Raw genomic sequence first — 18,760 nt, forward strand, 5'->3', positions numbered from 1 at the left:
GCCCGTGAGCCATGGCCGCTGAGCCTGCGCGTCCGGAGCCTGTGCTCCACAACGGGAGAGGCCACAACGGTGAGAGGCCTGCGTACCGCAAAAAAAAAAAAAAAAACTTCTCCTGAATGGCTCCTCCAGATCACAACTTGTAGTTCAATACCTTAGGAAAGGTTTCAGTGATGTCCAAAAATATGGATTAGATTTTACTTACTTTAACAGGCACTTAACAAGCACTTACTAGCCACTTTGTAAAAATTAACTCATTAGATTCCTATGATAATAATCCTACGAGGTAAACACTATTATTACCCCTATTTTACAGTTAAGGAAGCAGAGGTACATAACTTGCCCAAGACTTAAGATAGTGAGTAGGAGAACTAGGATTCTAATGTAGACATTTTGGTTCCAGAATCCATGTTCATAACCACTATGCAATGCTGTCTCCTAGGTATAAGATGTCCGTTCTTGGTATTTATATATTACTATTTACCTGTGCATACATTCTGGCATATTTTAATTACTTGCCTGACAAATTTTCTAGACTGTGAGCTCCATAAAGACGCACATATGTGTTTTTAAAAATATACAAGTGAAAAAAGCAATGACATTACTAACTATAATCGACTGAAATCTGTAAGTGTTTACAAGAGTGTAGGGGAGGATATATTTGCAATTAATAAATGGCCTGAATAAAATATAATTTCTTCAGTTCAGGACATTTTAATGGTTCCTCTTGTCGGGCATTCAAAACAGTGATAATTCAGTGCACTTCATGAACCTTGTTTAAATACTGATTCAAACAAACCAACAGTAAAACATATTTTGGAGGAAAATGTGTAAAAACAAACACAGATTGAATATAAATTATATTAAGCTACCAGCACTAAATTTGTAGATTGTGATAGTGGTATAGTATATATTTTTAAAGTCTTTATCTATTACAGATACTTAGTGAAGTATTTAGAGGTAAAAATACGTGATGTCTGGGATTTGCTTTAAAATACTCCAGATGAATTTATGAATTACTTGTTCAAAGAGAAAAAAAAAAATTCTACTGAAAAAATTCATAGAGACACATGGTGGCGCTGCAGGATAAGATGAAAAGAGTGCTTCTACAACACTGTGGGCTCCATTATTCACGGGAACAGAGAACATCCAACCCACTGAAAAGAGAGATATTAAGGAGTTTCACCTACAGACCTGCTGGAGGTTTATATACTCTCTAGAAGTTTCCAACTAAAAAAAGAATCAGAGCCTCAGCTTGCAATATTAGAGTTGAACTTAAATTTTTCTACAAAAGAGGTTTCTTGAAGAAACCATGGAGATCAAAGGGGCACTTGTTCTGCGGAAAAGGCAAGTTCTGTTTATCTTTGTTTTACTGGGATTGTCTCAGGCAGGTCCTGAGTCTGTGCGCTATTCTGTGGCAGAGGAAACAGAAATTGGCTCTTTTGTGGCCAATCTGGCAAGGGATCTGGGGCTTGGGGTGGAGGAGCTCTCTTCGCGGGAGGCGCGGGTAGTGTGTGATGATAATGAAAAGCATTTGCACCTCGATTTGCCGACCGGGGATTTGCTCGTAAATGAGAAACTGGACCGGGAAGAGCTGTGTGACTCCACGGAGCCCTGTGTTCTGCATTTTCAGATGGTACTGGAAAACCCTTTACAGTTTTTTCGGGCTGAGCTGCATATCAAAGATATAAATGATCACTCCCCTACATTTCTTGACAAGGAAATAGTTATTAAAATATCAGAGAGTACCATTATTGGAACCACATTCCTAATGGAGAGTGCCCAAGATTTGGATGTAGGAAGCAACAGTCTCCAAAACTACACAGTTAGCCCGAATTCTCATTTCCACATTAAAATTCAAGACAGTGGTGATGGAAAGATATACCCTGAACTAGTCCTGCACAGAGCGTTGGACCATGAGGAGGAGCCTGAGCTCAGATTAACACTCATAGCACTGGATGGTGGATCCCCGCCCAGGTCTGGGACAACTTTGGTCCTCATCAAGGTCTTGGACATCAATGACAATGCCCCAGAGTTTCCTCAGAGGCTCTACGAGGTGCAGGTCCTGGAGGACACACCTGTTGGCTCTTGGATTATCACCATCTCTGCTAAGGATTTGGATGCAGGAAACTATGGGAAAATATCTTACACATTTTTTCATGCATCAGAAGATATTCGTAAAACATTTGAAATCAATCCACTATCTGGGGAAGTTCATTTGCGATCACACTTGGACTTTGAAGCAATACAGTCACACATTATAAATATTCAGGCAACAGATGGTGGGGGTCTTTCGGAAGAATGCACTCTTCTGGTTAAAGTAATAGATATAAATGACAATCCACCAGAAGTGACCATGTCATCAATTACAAAGATAATTCCAGAGAACGCCTCAGAGACCCTTGTGGCTCTTTTTAGTGTCCGAGACCAAGACGCTGGGGAAAATGGGAGGGTCGTTTGCTCTATTCAAGATGACCTCCCATTTTTTCTGAAACGGACCTTCAAGAACTTTTTCACTCTAGTTGCAGAAAAAGCACTGGACAGAGAGGAAAGAGCCGAGTACAACATCACCATCACCGTCACTGACATGGGAACCCCCAGGCTGAAAACCGAGCACAACATAACCGTGCTGGTGTCCGACGTCAACGACAACGCCCCCGCCTTCAACCAGACCTCCTACACCCTGTCCGTCCGCGAGAACAACAGCCCCGCCCTGCACATCGGAAGCGTCCGCGCCACAGACAGAGACACGGGCGCCAACGCCCAGGTCACCTACTCGCTGCTGCCGCCCCTCGACGCGCACGTGCCCCTGGCCTCCCTGGTGTCCATCAACCCGGACAACGGCCACCTGTTCGCCCTGAGGTCCCTGGACTACGAGGCCCTGCGGGCGTTCGAGTTCCGCGTGGGCGCCGCCGACCGCGGCTCGCCCGCGCTCAGCAGCCAGGCGCTGGTGCGCGTGCTCGTGGCGGACGACAACGACAACGCGCCCTTCGTGCTGTACCCGCTGCAGAACGCCTCGGCGCCCTGCACCGAGCTGGTGCCCAGGGCGGCCGAGGCGGGCTACCTGGTGACCAAGGTGGTGGCGGTGGACAGCGACTCTGGCCAGAACGCCTGGCTGTCGTACCAGCTGCTCAAGGCCACGGAGCCCGGGCTGTTCGGCGTGTGGGCGCACAACGGCGAGGTGCGCACGGCCCGGCTGCTGAGCGAGCGCGACGCGGCCAAGCACAGGCTGCTGGTGCTGGTCAAGGACAACGGCGAGCCGCCGCTCTCGGCCAGCGTCACGCTGCATGTGCTGCTGGTGGACGGCTTCTCGCAGCCCTACCTGCCGGCCCCGGAAGCGGAAGCGGCGGACGCGGCCCCGGCCGCCCCGCTCACCGTCTACCTGGTGGTGGCCTTGGCGTCGGTGTCGTCGCTCTTCGTCTTCTCGGTTCTGGTGTTCGTCGCGGTGCGGCTGTGCAGGAGGGGCGGGGCGGCCTCGGTAGGTCGCTGCTCGGTCGCCGAGGGCCCCTTTCCGGGCCACCTGGTGGACGTCAGCGGCACGGGGACCCTGTCCCAGAGCTACCAGTACGAGGTGTGTCTCATGGGAGGTACTGGGACGAATGAGTTTAAATTTCTGAAGCCGATTATCCCTAATCTTCCAGTCCAAGACACCGGTCGGCATATAGGAGAAAATGAGAACTTTAGGAATAGCTTTGGATTCAACATTCAATAAAATAATTTACTTTAAACTTATAATATTTTGTCATTCTTGGCAAACTGTGGATCCATTTTGTCAATCTGTAATAGATTTTACGTTGGACGGTAGTTGCATGCATTATCATTCCTCATGTTCTCCTCAGTTGCTTTAAAAATCTTTATTTGTGGCTATAATGACATGGAAAAATAATCTGTTCTGCTTTTTCATATATTTGGTCAAAATGTCATATTAATGGAGTTATTGCTAATTTTTTGTTCTGATAATGGCATAGTTATGCAAGACGAAATTATTATTTGGAGGTGCAAACTCAAGTATTAAGAGCAAACGCCACAATGAATTTACTTCTAGACATTTCATCAAAGCATAGATACAGCAAAAATTAAAAATGCTGTTGTAGAGAACGGACTTGAGGATATGGGGAGGGGAAGGGTGAGCTGTGACAAAGCGAGAGAGAGGCATGGACATATATACACTACCAAACATAAGGTAGATAGCTAGTGAGAAGCAGCCGCATAGCACAGGGGGATCAGCTCGGTGCTTTGTGACCGCCTGGAGGGGTGGGATGGGGAGGGTGGGAGGGAGGGAGACGCAAGAGGGAAGAGATATGGGAACATATGTATATGTATAACTGATTCACTTTGTTATAAAGCAGAAACTAACACACCATTGTAAAGCAATTATACCCCAATAAAGATGTTAAAAAAAAAAGTGCTCTTGAAGCTGGGTGGAAAGTATATTGGATTTTACTGCACTATTCCCTTTGAAAATTTTCATCACAAAGGGTAAAAGTGCCACCTCTCCAGTATTCAGTAGTAGGGTATCTTATTTGTTTGTTTTTTGTTATATAGTGTTTTTCAAGAATTCACATTATGACAAGATAAAAGTGACCACACTGAAAATTATTGATTTCTTAAGTAATTTTCCTTTTTTTTACTGTTGTCATTGATGCTGTTTTGGGAAGAGTCTTATAATGTTCCAGGATTTTATGTTGCTATTTTGTTTTCTTTCAATATACCACATTTGCTGGTTTAAATTTGTATTATTTTATGTTGTTCATTACGTAACTCATACGTTCATGGTATCATCTTGAGTAAATACTCCTCCATCAGAAGAGTACAGATAAAAACTTCTTAAGAAATTAAAATGAAAATTCAAACTGGTAGAGAAATAAATTAGGTTCACTTTTCTATTGATTTTAAAAAGTAAATATAAAAACATCCTTAATACTTTGTGGCCTCTCTCAGATGTTCATAAAGAAGGAATGGGTCTATATTAATGGTTTATAGATGTCTCATGGTGTTCCAAATTATAATGTCTCCAATCTATAAGTGTACAGTTCAGTGGACACTTTGGTAACTAGAATGTAGTGTGGATATAGAGCTACTGTACATATACATTTCTGTGATTTCTCTCATAAAATTAAATATTATAGACTAGATGATGTAGTAAAATGCACTTTTGCTTGACATTGTGAAATGGGTAAAACAAATTCCAGTTTTTTAGGAATTTTTTTATTTGCTTCATGCAGTTTTTACTGGTCTTATTTTGTGTTGCAACAGATATTTACTAGTTTTGAGAATTTTATTAAATAGACATTTAAGCAGTACAATCCTGAAAAAGAATGTTTGGGCCCTCTTTATCTCTCAGAGTCATTAGAAGCAAAGCTTATGCTTCTTATGCATAAGAGTAAGAGTAGATAACAAAATATCCTAGTTGAATGATACAGAAACAAACTTGTACACTACCACATAGAATGGAATTCAAGGTCAGATATTTTATATAAGAAGATTTGGTGATGATTGAAGAGGTGTCAAAATCACTTGGGGTGGGGGGGAAGAGACTGATTACTTAGCAATGTTATTGGGAAAACTGGCTCACTATATAAAGAAACAAAATCCTTATCTCATGTGATATAAAAATAAACTTCATGTGGATCTAAGAGGTGAATTTGAAATATTTAATTGGAAAAAATGTAACAAGTCTAAGTAAAAATGTCTTTATGACCTTATTATTGATTTCGATTTCTTAAACAAGGTTTTAAAAGTGCCAACAATAAGGATAAAAATTGACAAATATTACTACCTCAAAACTAGAGGATAGCCCAGACAAGCTAGCAGATGACAGACAGGGAGAAGCTACTTGCAGCATTTTCACTGAGAAGGATTAATATTTAGATTATTCAGATAAGTCTTACAGATAGCAAAAGTCAGAAAGTCGGGAGAGCCAATAGAATATTTTTAAAAGGACAAAAGGGAAAGGAAATTCAAAAGAGGGGAAAACAGAAAGTCTGAGAAGAACATGAAGTGATACTCAACCTCATTAGTTGCTGATACACATGATAAAACAGCAGTTTATACCCATAGCATTAGTAAAGATGACAAATTTCCATCAAGTGGAACCATAGGAAATTGCATATACACCCCATTTTGAAGGAGTTTCAATAGTATTTAATGAAATTTAGTATGTACATACTTTATGATCCAGCAATTCTACTTTGGGGCATATAAGCCAGAAAATTCTTACACAGCTTTACAAAATGAAGTGAATGATAATGTTCATCTTGGGAAAGCAAAGAATAGGAGTCTATCTACATATCCATCAGTAAAGCAATTGATAAATAAAATGTGGAACATGTTTGTGAAGGATTATTATGCAGTGATCAAAAGGAGTGAACTAGGTGTACAGACGACCACATGAATAAATTCCAAATGTTTCAAAAGGAAGAAAGAGCCTGAGATTTATTGTACATACCATATACATCCATATAATACATAATATCTTAAACTTATAGAAATATACAAATATATAAACATTGGAAGAAGAGAAGAAGGAACAAATGTAGGAAAGAAGATGTGTGTTTCTACATAGGAGTGCAGACAGAAGTGTGAGCTATACCAATGTCAATGATAAGACATTGTTTAAATTGATTGCAGCATTATAGAGTTGATTTAGTATTGATCAGATGAAGTTGGTTTAAAAAAAACACATTATTTCTCTATTCTCTCAATAAGATCAATTTCCCATACTCCATGAAAGCTAAAAATTTGCTTGTCATTTTAAGACATAACAATATCCTTGAGAATTTACCTTTTTAATAAGGGTGGTATACATTTTATGTACACCAACACTTCCACTCAAAAAAATAGCTAATAAAACACTAATATATGTCAGGTCACAGTTAATGTTTAAAGGTAACTCAGAGAGAGAAAATCAGCCCCAAATCCACTTTTTTCCTTGGGAACAATTGGAATTCTGGGATATGTGAACCTCTATTTTGATGGTGTATATGGGGGAGGAAATCAAAGCCTGACAAACTGAGAAGCTGATAGAAGACCCTCACTTTAATAAATACGGAATCCTCAGAACGACATGGATGAGCCCTTGTATGCTTGAACTTGAGTTTTAGTGTTGAACTTGATTTAAGGTGGTCATTGACAAATAGCGCTCCCAGATCCTGATAGAACCAAATGCAGACCTTCTATGAAAGAAGGTTTATTCATCTTAATCCTAGAATTATTCATATAAATAATTTTTATGTTCTTAACTTGAACATAAATATAACTGCACGCACAAGGAAACATGACACCATGAGTGAGAGCCAGCAGAAAACATAAAACACTTGCAAACACACATAAACTTGCAAACACTTCAAATATTTTGATTATCAGAAACAGTCTATAAGAAGCTAACAACTTTAACTGAAATAAAAGTTACACCTGAAAATGTACATGGAACAAGAAACAATAAAATGTGAAAGATTAGGAAAGAACCAAATAGAGCTCCTAGAACTGAAAAATATGATAATCAAAATTTTAAACTGAATAAAAGGTTTAATAGAAAACTAGATGCAGTGAAATAAAGAATTTGTGGAGCGAAAGATAGGTCAGACTATAACTTATCCCACATATAGCTCAGAGGGTTAATAAGGTGGAAAATATGGAGGATGTGGTTAGAAATGCAGAACAGAGTAAAAAAGTTTAACATATATTTAACCAGAATTTCAGGAGAGATGAGAAAGAATAATGGCTGGGAATTGTCCAGAATTGATGAAAACCTTAATGCACAGATTCAATAGACCCAAGTAAACCTAACAGGATAAATGAAAGATAACCATACCTGGAAACATCATTGTGAAATTTCAGAAAGACAAGACAAATTTCAAAAGACTTTTCTTTTTAAAGAAAAGTCATAGGAAAAAGACACTTAATTTTTAAACACATGACAGACTGAAAGCTATGTTCCATGTTGACAATTTCTCAACAGTATTAATGGAAACTAAAAGAAAGATACCTTCCAAGTGCTGAAAGAAATCAGTAAACCTTCCTGCCTAAATAGTCTCTGCATATGAGTCATCAAATGAGAGAATCAAATCAACTGGATGTCAGTTGGTTTTAAATTAATTAAGATCATGGGAAAGAAGTGGTATAAAGCTATTTTTCAAATATAACTTTATAGTTTTACTCTGTCCCTCCCTTGCCACAGTTCTGAGTCCAGGAGTTTGACCTACTCTGTTTCTAGCCTTCTTCATCCCTAGTGACATCTAATTTTACCTTAGTCTAGTAGATCTATATGACCATGGCCAATTTCTGAAGATGGTAGTCTTTTAGAGCTGCACCTCTGAAATCACAAATTCAAACGTACTTCTCTCAATCTACAACTTACATTCTTTCTCAAAGGGCTTCAATCATCACTCATACCAATAAATCCCACATTTGTCTCTGCAGCCCAAACCTCTTTCCTCAACTTAATTTATATAATGTAAGATCATTTATGTTAACAATTTATATGGATACTCTATGGACACCTCAATCTCAACATGTTTTAAATTAAAATTTTCTATTCCTCAAAACTAAACGTCTTCTCCAGCTCTAAACATGTTCCTCTTTTCTCCTCTTCCTGTGTTTACTCTATCAGTTAATAGCGCTAACACTCTCCCAGTTCCCTAAGCCTGAAAAAAAGTACATTGACTTTTACTCCTTCCTATTCTACTCTGTGTCTAATCACCATATCCTGTATATTTTATCTTTATCATTCTAATACAACTCTATAACTGCATTTCTAGGTGACAGCAATATTATCTCTTACCTGTATTAATGGAACAACTTCTAATCCATCCCTTGCCTCTAGTCTCAACTCCTCTGTGATTTATCTTCAACTCTGAAACAGGATGATCTTCTTGAAAGACAAGAACACGGTCATGTCACTTTTCTATTTAAAACACTTTAATAGGGCTTCCCTGGTGGCGCAGGGGTTGGGGGTCCGCCTGCCAATGCTGAGGACGCGGGTTCGTGCCCCCGTCCGGGAAGATTCCACATGCCGCGGAGCAGCTGGGCCCGTGAGCCATGGCCGCTGAGCCTGCGCGTCCGGAGCCTGTGCTCTGCAGCGGGAGGGGCCACAGCAGTGAGAGGCCCGCGTACCGCAAAAAACAAAACAAAACAAAACAAAACAAAACAAAAAAAACACTTTAATAATCTTACATTTCTATTGATGTAGATTCCAAATGACCTGGCATGGCTTACAAAATACTTGTTGATCTTTCCAATCTCAACTCTCACCATTTCTCTCCTCTTACTCTATGGCTCAGCCATACTGATCCTATTTCAGTTCTTCCAAAATACTTCTTTCATTTTTGGATTTGCACAATCATGTTTTTAGTTTGCTGGAAATTTTACCCCACACCCAATTTTTGTTTGGATTACTCAGACTCGTTTTTCATGTATCAAATTAGAATTAACTTTTTCCGGAAAAGTCTTTCCTCTACTTCAAATCCAGGTTAGATGACCCTCGTCTATGCTCTTATATTAGCATGAACTTTTGCTATCATGGCATTCATTATGCTCTATTTTAAATGTGTGACCACTTTTCTGCCTCCATCTTTCAGGACAGAAACTATGTCTGTCTGTTTACCACTCTATCCCTAACACAAAGTGTATGCTCAATAAATATTTGCTGAAAAAATTAATGAATGGATGATAATATACTTAGAATTATGTCTCTGGAAGTCCTGGGTCTACAAAACAGAATTCAGTTCCACAACTAAACTGGGTTCTAGTTTGTTCAACTTTTTAAAAATGTCGACAGAAACTGGACATGTCTTACATTATTCACTACTGTTGAGCACTTACTTTCGACTACACTTATGGAGTATCCCTAAATAAACAGTACCATTTACTCAGCCTGAAATGTCCAGCCTCTCCAAAACAATTATTTGTACATACCAGTTCAGTTTTAAATACATGACATTATCTTTATTGTCTTTTCAAAGCATATTTGCTGATATCTAAAGAAGACTAAGATCTTTGGTTCCCATTTCCAATTTTCCTGGGAACCTCTTGCTCACTAAGTCAATTACATAAAAAGGTCCTCTTAACTATTTTTAGTTGTTTTAGTTGTTTAGTTGTGTTGTCTTCACAGAGATTGCATATCTTATTTGAGGTTGGGACTATATCTTAAATATGCTTTTTATAGCCACCACAGCTCTAGAGATTGTGGTTTATTGTGTTAAAGACTGAATAGTAACAGCATCACAAGAACAAAACTGAGAAAAGAAAATAGGAATATAGGAGAAAGTATAATTCAGAGTCATCAACAAACACGCAAGATAAACTAATATTTTGTCTCAAACTTATTTGGCTTTGTTTAAAACCTGAGACTCCGCAGAGTCGCGTGGTGGCGCTGCAGGATAAGATGGGGAAATTTTTGTACCATCAGATGCTCTGGTTACCGTGAACCACTGGAACTGAGAGCTCCAGAGAAGCAGTGGTGATAAAAAGAGGCTTTCAAGAGAAAGCTAGGGAGCCAACAACGCCCTCGTCACCGAATTGCAAGTCTATAGATTCTCAATGGTCCAGGCTAATAGCTGAGAGGAGCAGTTTGAGACTGAATTGAAATATTTCCGCGGAAAGACGTTCGGCTAGGGAGCCAGGGAGCCATGGAGCCGGGAGAAAGAAGCCCTCAGCAGATAAGGCAAGCGCTGCTTTTCTTTGTTTTCCTGGGAGGGTCTTTGGTGTGTTCAGAGACCTGGCGCTATTCTGTGGCAGAGGAAATGGAGGTCGGCTCTTTTATAGGCAACGTGGTGAAAGACATAGGTTTGGGCGTGGAAGACCTGGCTGCGCGGGGGGCCAGAGTCATCTTTGATGACTATAAACCATACATGCAATTGGATCGGCAGACTGGCAACTTGATCTTAAATGAGAAACTGGACCGGGAGGCGCTTTGCGATCTCACCGAGCCATGCATATTGAATTTCCAGATATTATTAGAAAATCCTTTGCAATTTTTTCGAGCTGAGCTTAGGGTCAAAGACATAAATGATCACACTCCCACGTTTCTAGACAAACATATACTTCTGAAAATCTCAGAAAGTACTACTCCAGGAACCTCATTCCAAATGGATAGCGCTCAGGACTTGGATATAGGAAAGAATGCTGTTCAAAACTACACATTAAGCCCCAATCCTCATTTCCATCTTAAACTGCAAGACAGTGAGGCGGGTAGAAAATACGCAGAGCTGTTGCTGGACCAACCTCTGGATCGAGAAAAGGAGCCTGAACTTAGATTAACACTAACAGCCCTGGATGGTGGGTCTCCGCCCAGGTCTGCAACTGCACTGGTGCGTGTGTTGGTCTCAGATATCAATGACAATGCCCCAGAGTTTGAGAGGTCTGTCTATGAGGTTTTGGTACCAGAAAACAGCCCTCTGGACTCCTTGGTCGTCAAGGTGTCTGCTACAGATTTAGATGCAGGACTAAATGGAGAACTATCTTATTCATTTTCCCACGTCTCCAGAGACATACGGAAAACATTTGAAATCCATCCCATTTCTGGCGAAGTCCGTTTAAAAGCACTTCTGGATTTCGAGTTAATTAAGTCTTATACAATAAATATTCAGGCCATTGACGGTGGGAGCCTTTCAGGAAAATCAACAATTTTAGTTAGTGTTGTAGATGTGAATGACAACCCACCAGAAATAGTCATAACATCTCTTACCAGCCCCATACCGGAAAATTCGTCACCTGACATGGTAGTCGCTGTTTTTAGCCTAAGAGACCGAGACTCTGGGGACAACGGGAGGATGGTTTGCTCAATTCAGGACAATCTCCCCTTTCTCTTGAAGCCTACCTTCAAAAATTTCTACACCCTGGTAACAGAGAGCCCTCTGGACAGAGAGAAAAGAGCCGAGTACAACATCACCATCACCGTCACTGACATGGGAACCCCCAGGCTGAAAACCGAGCACAACATAACCGTGCTGGTGTCCGACGTCAACGACAACGCCCCCGCCTTCAACCAGACCTCCTACACCCTGTCCGTCCGCGAGAACAACAGTCCCGCCCTGCACATCGGCAGCGTCCGCGCCACAGACAGAGACGCGGGCGCCAACGCCCAGGTCACCTACTCGCTGCTGCCGCCCCTCGACGCGCACGTGCCCCTGGCCTCCCTGGTGTCCATCAACCCGGACAACGGCCACCTGTTCGCCCTGAGGTCCCTGGACTACGAGGCCCTGCGGGCGTTCGAGTTCCGCGTGGGCGCCGCCGACCGCGGCTCGCCCGCGCTCAGCAGCCAGGCGCTGGTGCGCGTGCTCGTGGCGGACGACAACGACAACGCGCCCTTCGTGCTGTACCCGCTGCAGAACGCCTCGGCGCCCTGCACCGAGCTGGTGCCCAGGGCGGCCGAGGCGGGCTACCTGGTGACCAAGGTGGTGGCGGTGGACGGCGACTCGGGCCAGAACGCCTGGCTGTCGTACCAGCTGCTCAAGGCCACGGAGCCCGGCCTGTTCGGCGTGTGGGCGCACAACGGCGAGGTGCGCACGGCCCGGCTGCTGAGCGAGCGCGACGCGGCCAAGCACAGGCTGCTGGTGCTGGTCAAGGACAACGGCGAGCCGCCGCTCTCGGCCAGCGTCACGCTGCACGTGCTGCTGGTGGACGGCTTCTCGCAGCCCTACCTGCCGGCCCCGGAAGCGGAAGCGGCGGACGCGGCCCCGGCCGCCCCGCTCACCGTCTACCTGGTGGTGGCCTTGGCGTCGGTGTCGTCGCTCTTCGTCTTCTCGGTGCTGCTGTTCGTCGCGGTGCGGCTGTGCAGGAGGGGCGGGGCGGCCTCGGTGGGTCGCTGCTCGGTGCCCGAGGGCCACTTTCCGGGCCACCTGGTGGAAGTCAGCGGCACGGGGACCCTGTCCCAGAGCTACCAGTACGAGGTGTGTCTGAAGGGGGGCTCTGGGACCAGCGAGTTCAACTTTCTGAAGTCTGTTGCCTCCAATCACCAGGAGTCTGTAAATGATGTAGAGGAAAACTCAAACTTTATAAATGGTTTTGGATTCAATTAGGAATTTTTTGGTTTTTCAGAGCATTCGGGATGAAAGTTAGTTTTCTCTAAATATACCGTTTCCATTAGCCTTTTGGGCCATAAAGAATTTCTTGATTTTTTTTTCTGATTTCATTTTGCTAGTTAAGGAGATTAGAAATTTTATTTGAGAATATACTCATACTTACTCTATTATTTCTATTTTGATGGAGACAAAGAACTTTCAATTTTACTTCATTACTGAAAAGTCATGAATATTTGTTAGTTTTTCAACTTTTCATCATCAAGCACTATTGATTTGAAGATGGCCCCAAACCCATTCTCTGATTGTTGTCCAGAAACTTTTTCTAAATTTTTGATGTTGTGGTTACTTAGGACATGAGCATGATACAAATATAATGAATTATTAGTAAATCTGCTGTTTAATCTGATATTATGCCTCCTTGTCTTAAACTTTTAAATGGAGAAATATCTGAAAAAACGGCATGTTTTTGTTTCACAGTAGTATTAAATGGAAAAGACTACAATTTATCCTATACTTAAAGGTGTTTTCTCTTTTTTTATCAACCTGCAGTATATAATATATGAGTAGTATTGAAAGATTATTAGGTTATTTTAGGATATTTAAATAATAGATTCCTTTTGTGGTGTCTGTCTAGCCCACCCCATCTTTTTCTGGAAACTTCTCTCTTCAGTAAAAATGTACTGTTGCAGCCATGTTTATTTTATATGACCCATCTCCCTCTGTGATTTCAAACAACAAGACAAGGTGGTAGACATTACTGATCCAAACTGACCCAATCTCATTATCTATGCTTAAAAAAATGACTTTAGAAACTGGTTATAGTATCTCTGTTAGAAACTTAGCAAGAAAGTGATACCATGTTGGCTAAATACATGAAAGAAGCACAGAAAGCCAATCTACTTAGAGACAAAAAGGAAGGAGATGCCTCATTGTGGATTTTCCAGTCGCTCCCAAATGTACTTTCTCTCTTGAGCTTTTGGAAATAAATATGAAATTTTTAAATAAATTTCCCTCTAAATAAGATAGCTAAGTGGATTTGTTCTCTTATCAAAAGCACTTTTAGATATGCTTGCATGGATTGGACCTTACTATTAATTTGAGATGTTAAAAATTATGGTTTTCATATTAATGTAATATTTAGGATCAAAAGGTTGTGGAATATTAGTAGTCTGTAAGGGACAAGAACAAGCGTTTGTTAGAATATACAATTTTGAGAAGAATTGATGGATATATCCAAACTGTACAGTCTTTGGAGTGTTTAATAGAAATTAGAAATTCTTAGCAAATTCTATTATATAAGTTTTTGAATATCATTAGTGTCATAATAGCTTTACTGCAAAATAACACTGATAATGTAAAAATGTGGTCTAAGAGATGTATGCCTTATTTGTAGGCTCATTATAGCCTTGTTATTATGTTCTTTCTTTTTTAAAATATATTCCTTTGCTTAGGGGAACCAGGGTATTTTGTCATTCAGTGAAAAAACATTTTAGATCATTTTGAATTATTTCAAGTTACTATTCAAAGGAGCATAGAAAAAAAGTCACTTGAGAACATGCTGTCTTGTTTATTTAGCTCATACAATGAACTAGGATGTTAGCAAAACAGGGGGCTTCTACATTAGGAGGAGAATCCATCTATCAGAATTGTAAAATTAATTTATTCATTGATCTATTTAACAGATATTTGTTGAGTATCTACTAGGTGCCAGGAACTATTGTAGATCTTGATGGATGTAGAAGTGAACAAAACAAAGTTCTTAAACTCAAGGGTGACACAGAAAAGAAACAATTAAATGTGTACATATATGCTGTATAAGATGGTGACCAATGCTAGGGAGAAAAAGCAGGAGGAGATACGGGAAGTGCCCTCATATGCATTTTTCCACAGTTTGAAAGTTTCATAAAATCATAAAATCTCTGACCTTATATAGAAAGGGTATTATAAATTGGAATGAACTAATAGCTTTTTCCTTGATGTGATTCAACCAATGGAAACCACAATTCTGGCACATAGGGTGCCTAGAATTTGAAAGGAAATCTAGAGGAATTCAAACTTTTTGCTGAGAGAACTTTAAGAAATCACATAGGTATATATTGTTATTTTTACAAGATGACTGATCACTTTTAAGTCTTCTTTCAGTTCTCCTCAGAATACCCCACCCAGACGACAGGTTCTAGAAGATAGGGACAATGTCTGGATTGCTTACTGATGTATTTCAGAGCCCAGTACATAGATATCAGTCACACTCCTTTGAATGAAGGAATGAATAGTTATAATTGCATGGTTTTCTGATTACATCATCTCCCCCAAACCATTTCCAAACTCCCAATAGCCATCTAGATTATTATATACCAAGAGAATGCAATTGCAGCAATTCTTTTCGAAAATAACGCATGATGGCGCTGCAGGCTAAGACGTCAAAAAAAAAAAAAAAAAAAAAAAGCCCAGGAAATGCTACGAACTCTACCTCAGATCTCCAGCGGAAGAAAAAATCCTGTAAGCAAAGCTCAGCACCAAAAACTCCAGAGAATGCTGCTCGCCGACATTTCTGGACAGGTTACCCACTGGGAGATTCACCACTGTCTCAGTCCCATTGCTACCTAAGATAGAGCTGGCCCCTGTTCCTGGAAAGGCGTTTGTGGGAGTAAAGATGGAGGCCGGAGGGGAGCGCTTTCCTAAACAAAGGCAAGTCCTGATTCTCTTTCTCTTGCTGGGAGTGGCTCTGGCAGGCTGGGAATCCCGTCGCTATTTCGTGATGGAGGAAACTGAGAGCGGCTCCTTTGTGGCCAATCTTGCTAAGGACCTGGGGCTGGGAGTGGAGGAGCTAGCTGCGCGAGAAGCCCGGGTGGTCTCCGAGGACAACGAACCCTGGCTGCAGCTTGATCTACAGACTGGGGAGTTGATATTAAGTGAGAAACTGGACCGGGAAGAGATGTGCGGCCCCACAGATCCATGTGTAATGCATTTCCAAGTGTTACTGAAAAAACCACTGGGAGTATTTCGAGCTGAGCTACTGGTGAGAGACATAAACGATCATTCTCCTGAGTTTCCTGAAAGAGAAATGACGCTGAAAATCCTAGAGACTAGCCCTCCTGGGACCGTGTTTCCTCTGAAAACAGCCCAGGATTTGGACGTGGGCAACAACAACATACAAAACTACAATATCAGTCACAACTCTTACTTCCATGTTTCCACCCGCAACTGGGGGGACGGCAGGAAATACCCAGAGCTGGTGCTGGACAAAGAGCTGGATCGCGAAGAGCAGGCCGAGCTCAGATTAACCCTCACAGCGCTGGATGGCGGCTCTCCGCCCAGGTCTGGCACCGCCCAGGTCCGAATCTTGGTCTTGGACGTTAATGACAACGCCCCTGAGTTTGCACAGACGCACTACCAGGTGCAGGTCCCAGAGAACAGCCCTGTAGGCACCCTAGTTGTCCAGGTCTCAGCTAGGGATTTGGACACCGGAACAAACGGAGAGATATCATATTCCCTTTTTGATAGTTCTCAAGAGATAAGCACAACTTTTGAGCTAAGCAGCATTTCAGGAGAAGTTCGACTAATTAAAAAACTAGATTTTGAGACAATATCCTCATATGAGCTGTATATAGATGCGTCTGATGGTGGGGGACTTTCTGGAAAATGCTCTGTCTCCATTGAGGTGATGGATGTTAATGATAACTCCCCAGAACTAACTATTTCATCACTTACCAACCCCATTCCTGAAAATTCCCCCGAGACAGAAGTGGCCCTGTTTAGGATTCGAGACCGAGACTCAGGGGACAACGGAAGGATGACTTGCTCCATCCAGGATGATCTCCCCTTCCTCCTGAAACCATCTGCAGAGAACTTCTACACCCTAGTAACAAATGGGGCGCTGGACAGAGAGAGTAAAGCCCAATATAATATCACTATCACCGTCACAGATATGGGGACACCGAGACTGAAAACCGAGCACAACATAACCGTGCTGGTGTCCGACGTCAACGACAACGCCCCCGCCTTCAACCAGACCTCCTACACCCTGTCCGTCCGCGAGAACAACAGTCCTGCCCTGCACATCGGCAGCGTCCGCGCCACAGACAGAGACGCGGGCGCCAACGCCCAGGTCACCTACTCGCTGCTGCCGCCCCTCGACGCGCACGTGCCCCTGGCCTCCCTGGTGTCCATCAACCCGGACAACGGCCACCTGTTCGCCCTGAGGTCCCTGGACTACGAGGCCCTGCGGGCGTTCGAGTTCCGCGTGGGCGCCGCCGACCGCGGCTCGCCCGCGCTCAGCAGCCAGGCGCTGGTGCGCGTGCTCGTGGCGGACGACAACGACAACGCGCCCTTCGTGCTGTACCCGCTGCAGAACGCCTCGGCGCCCTGCACCGAGCTGGTGCCCAGGGCGGCCGAGGCGGGCTACCTGGTGACCAAGGTGGTGGCGGTGGACGGCGACTCGGGCCAGAACGCCTGGCTGTCGTACCAGCTGCTCAAGGCCACGGAGCCCGGCCTGTTCGGCGTGTGGGCGCACAACGGCGAGGTGCGCACGGCCCGGCTGCTGAGCGAGCGCGACGCGGCCAAGCACAGGCTGCTGGTGCTGGTCAAGGACAACGGTGAGCCGCCGCTCTCGGCCAGCGTCACGCTGCACGTGCTGCTGGTGGACGGCTTCTCGCAGCCCTACCTGCCGGCCCCGGAAGCGGAAGCGGCGGACGCGGCCCCGGCCGCCCCGCTCACCGTCTACCTGGTGGTGGCCTTGGCGTCGGTGTCGTCGCTCTTCGTCTTCTCGGTGCTGGTGTTCGTCGCGGCGCGGCTGTGCAGGAGGGGCGGGACGGCCTCGGTGGGTCGCTGCTCGGTGCCCGAGGGTCCCTTTCCGGGCCACCTGGTGGACGTCAGCGGCACGGGGACCCTGTCCCAGAGCTACCAGTACGAGGTGTGTCTGACGGGAGGCTCTGGGAGTAATGAGTTCAAATTCTTGAAGCCTGTCTTCCCCAATATTCTGGAATCGGACCTTGGGAGGAAGTCAGAAAGAAGTTCAACCTTCCAGAATAGTTAGGTATCTAAAACTTCCCCAATGCAAACATTAGTTTTGTCTCCTACACCTTTCCCTTTTTTAACCTAGTAGTAATCTTTAATGCTACTTGTCTGTCTTCTTTTCTGTTTTTTCTTAGTAATACTACTCATTGTTTTGTTGGCCTGTTTGTCCTATAATTATTTTTACAATTATTGTTAGTAAAAATTTTATATCAGGAAATTTCATATTTCTGATTAAACTTTTAGTATTTATTTCTAAATGATAATATGAAAGTTAGCCTCTCAGAATAAAAGTAATTCTAAGTTTAAAAGTACATTTCTCACTATATGACACTACATAAAAATGTCTGATCCCTTTTTATCATACTTCATTTTTTAATTACTGGAAGTTTTTTAAGTTTTTATTATTTACACAGTTAGACTTGTCTATAACCCGTCTTCTGTTTGGAGAGGAATCAATTTATATTTACTTATGTCCAATTTCTTCCAAGCTCTGTTTGGATTTTTGTTTTACCAATAGGCAGCAATATGTATAATTTCATGCTATTTATTTCAAAAATCACACTTGTAATCATTGGACTTTTACTCTGAAACATTGCATATGTTATCTCATGCAAGTATATATTTATCATCTATTCTTTCTCATCTAAATTAATGTTGAAAATACTTGTAAATTCTTCCTTATATCTAACTGAAGTTGTGATCCTGTTAAAGAGTTTACTGATACC

At 42.7% G+C, this 18,760-nt stretch overlaps 2 protein-coding genes across 2 annotated transcripts; both read left to right on the top strand.

The window, feature by feature from the left end:
* Nucleotides 1–1,309: 1,309 nt before the first annotated feature.
* On the top strand, nt 1,310–13,049 carry LOC309819878 (uncharacterized protein; the record flags this gene model as incomplete). Its single annotated transcript, XM_082650329.1, is given in 3 exon segments — nt 1,310–3,704; nt 10,600–13,013; nt 13,017–13,049. Coding segments are annotated over 3 exon segments (4,842 nt in total).
* A 2,608-nt stretch (nt 13,050–15,657) lies between these two features.
* Nucleotides 15,658–18,054, top strand: LOC309819596 (protocadherin beta-15-like; the record flags this gene model as incomplete). Its single annotated transcript, XM_082649933.1, has 1 exon — nt 15,658–18,054. Exon 1 carries the CDS (start codon nt 15,673–15,675, stop codon nt 18,052–18,054), a length of 2,382 nt encoding a protein of 793 aa, XP_082506059.1. The 5' UTR covers nt 15,658–15,672.
* Nucleotides 18,055–18,760: the final 706 nt, after the last annotated feature.

The sequence above is a fragment of the Grampus griseus genome (assembly GCF_964374135.1).
Source record: "Grampus griseus genome assembly, chromosome: 3".
Lineage (NCBI taxonomy): Eukaryota > Metazoa > Chordata > Mammalia > Artiodactyla > Delphinidae > Grampus > Grampus griseus.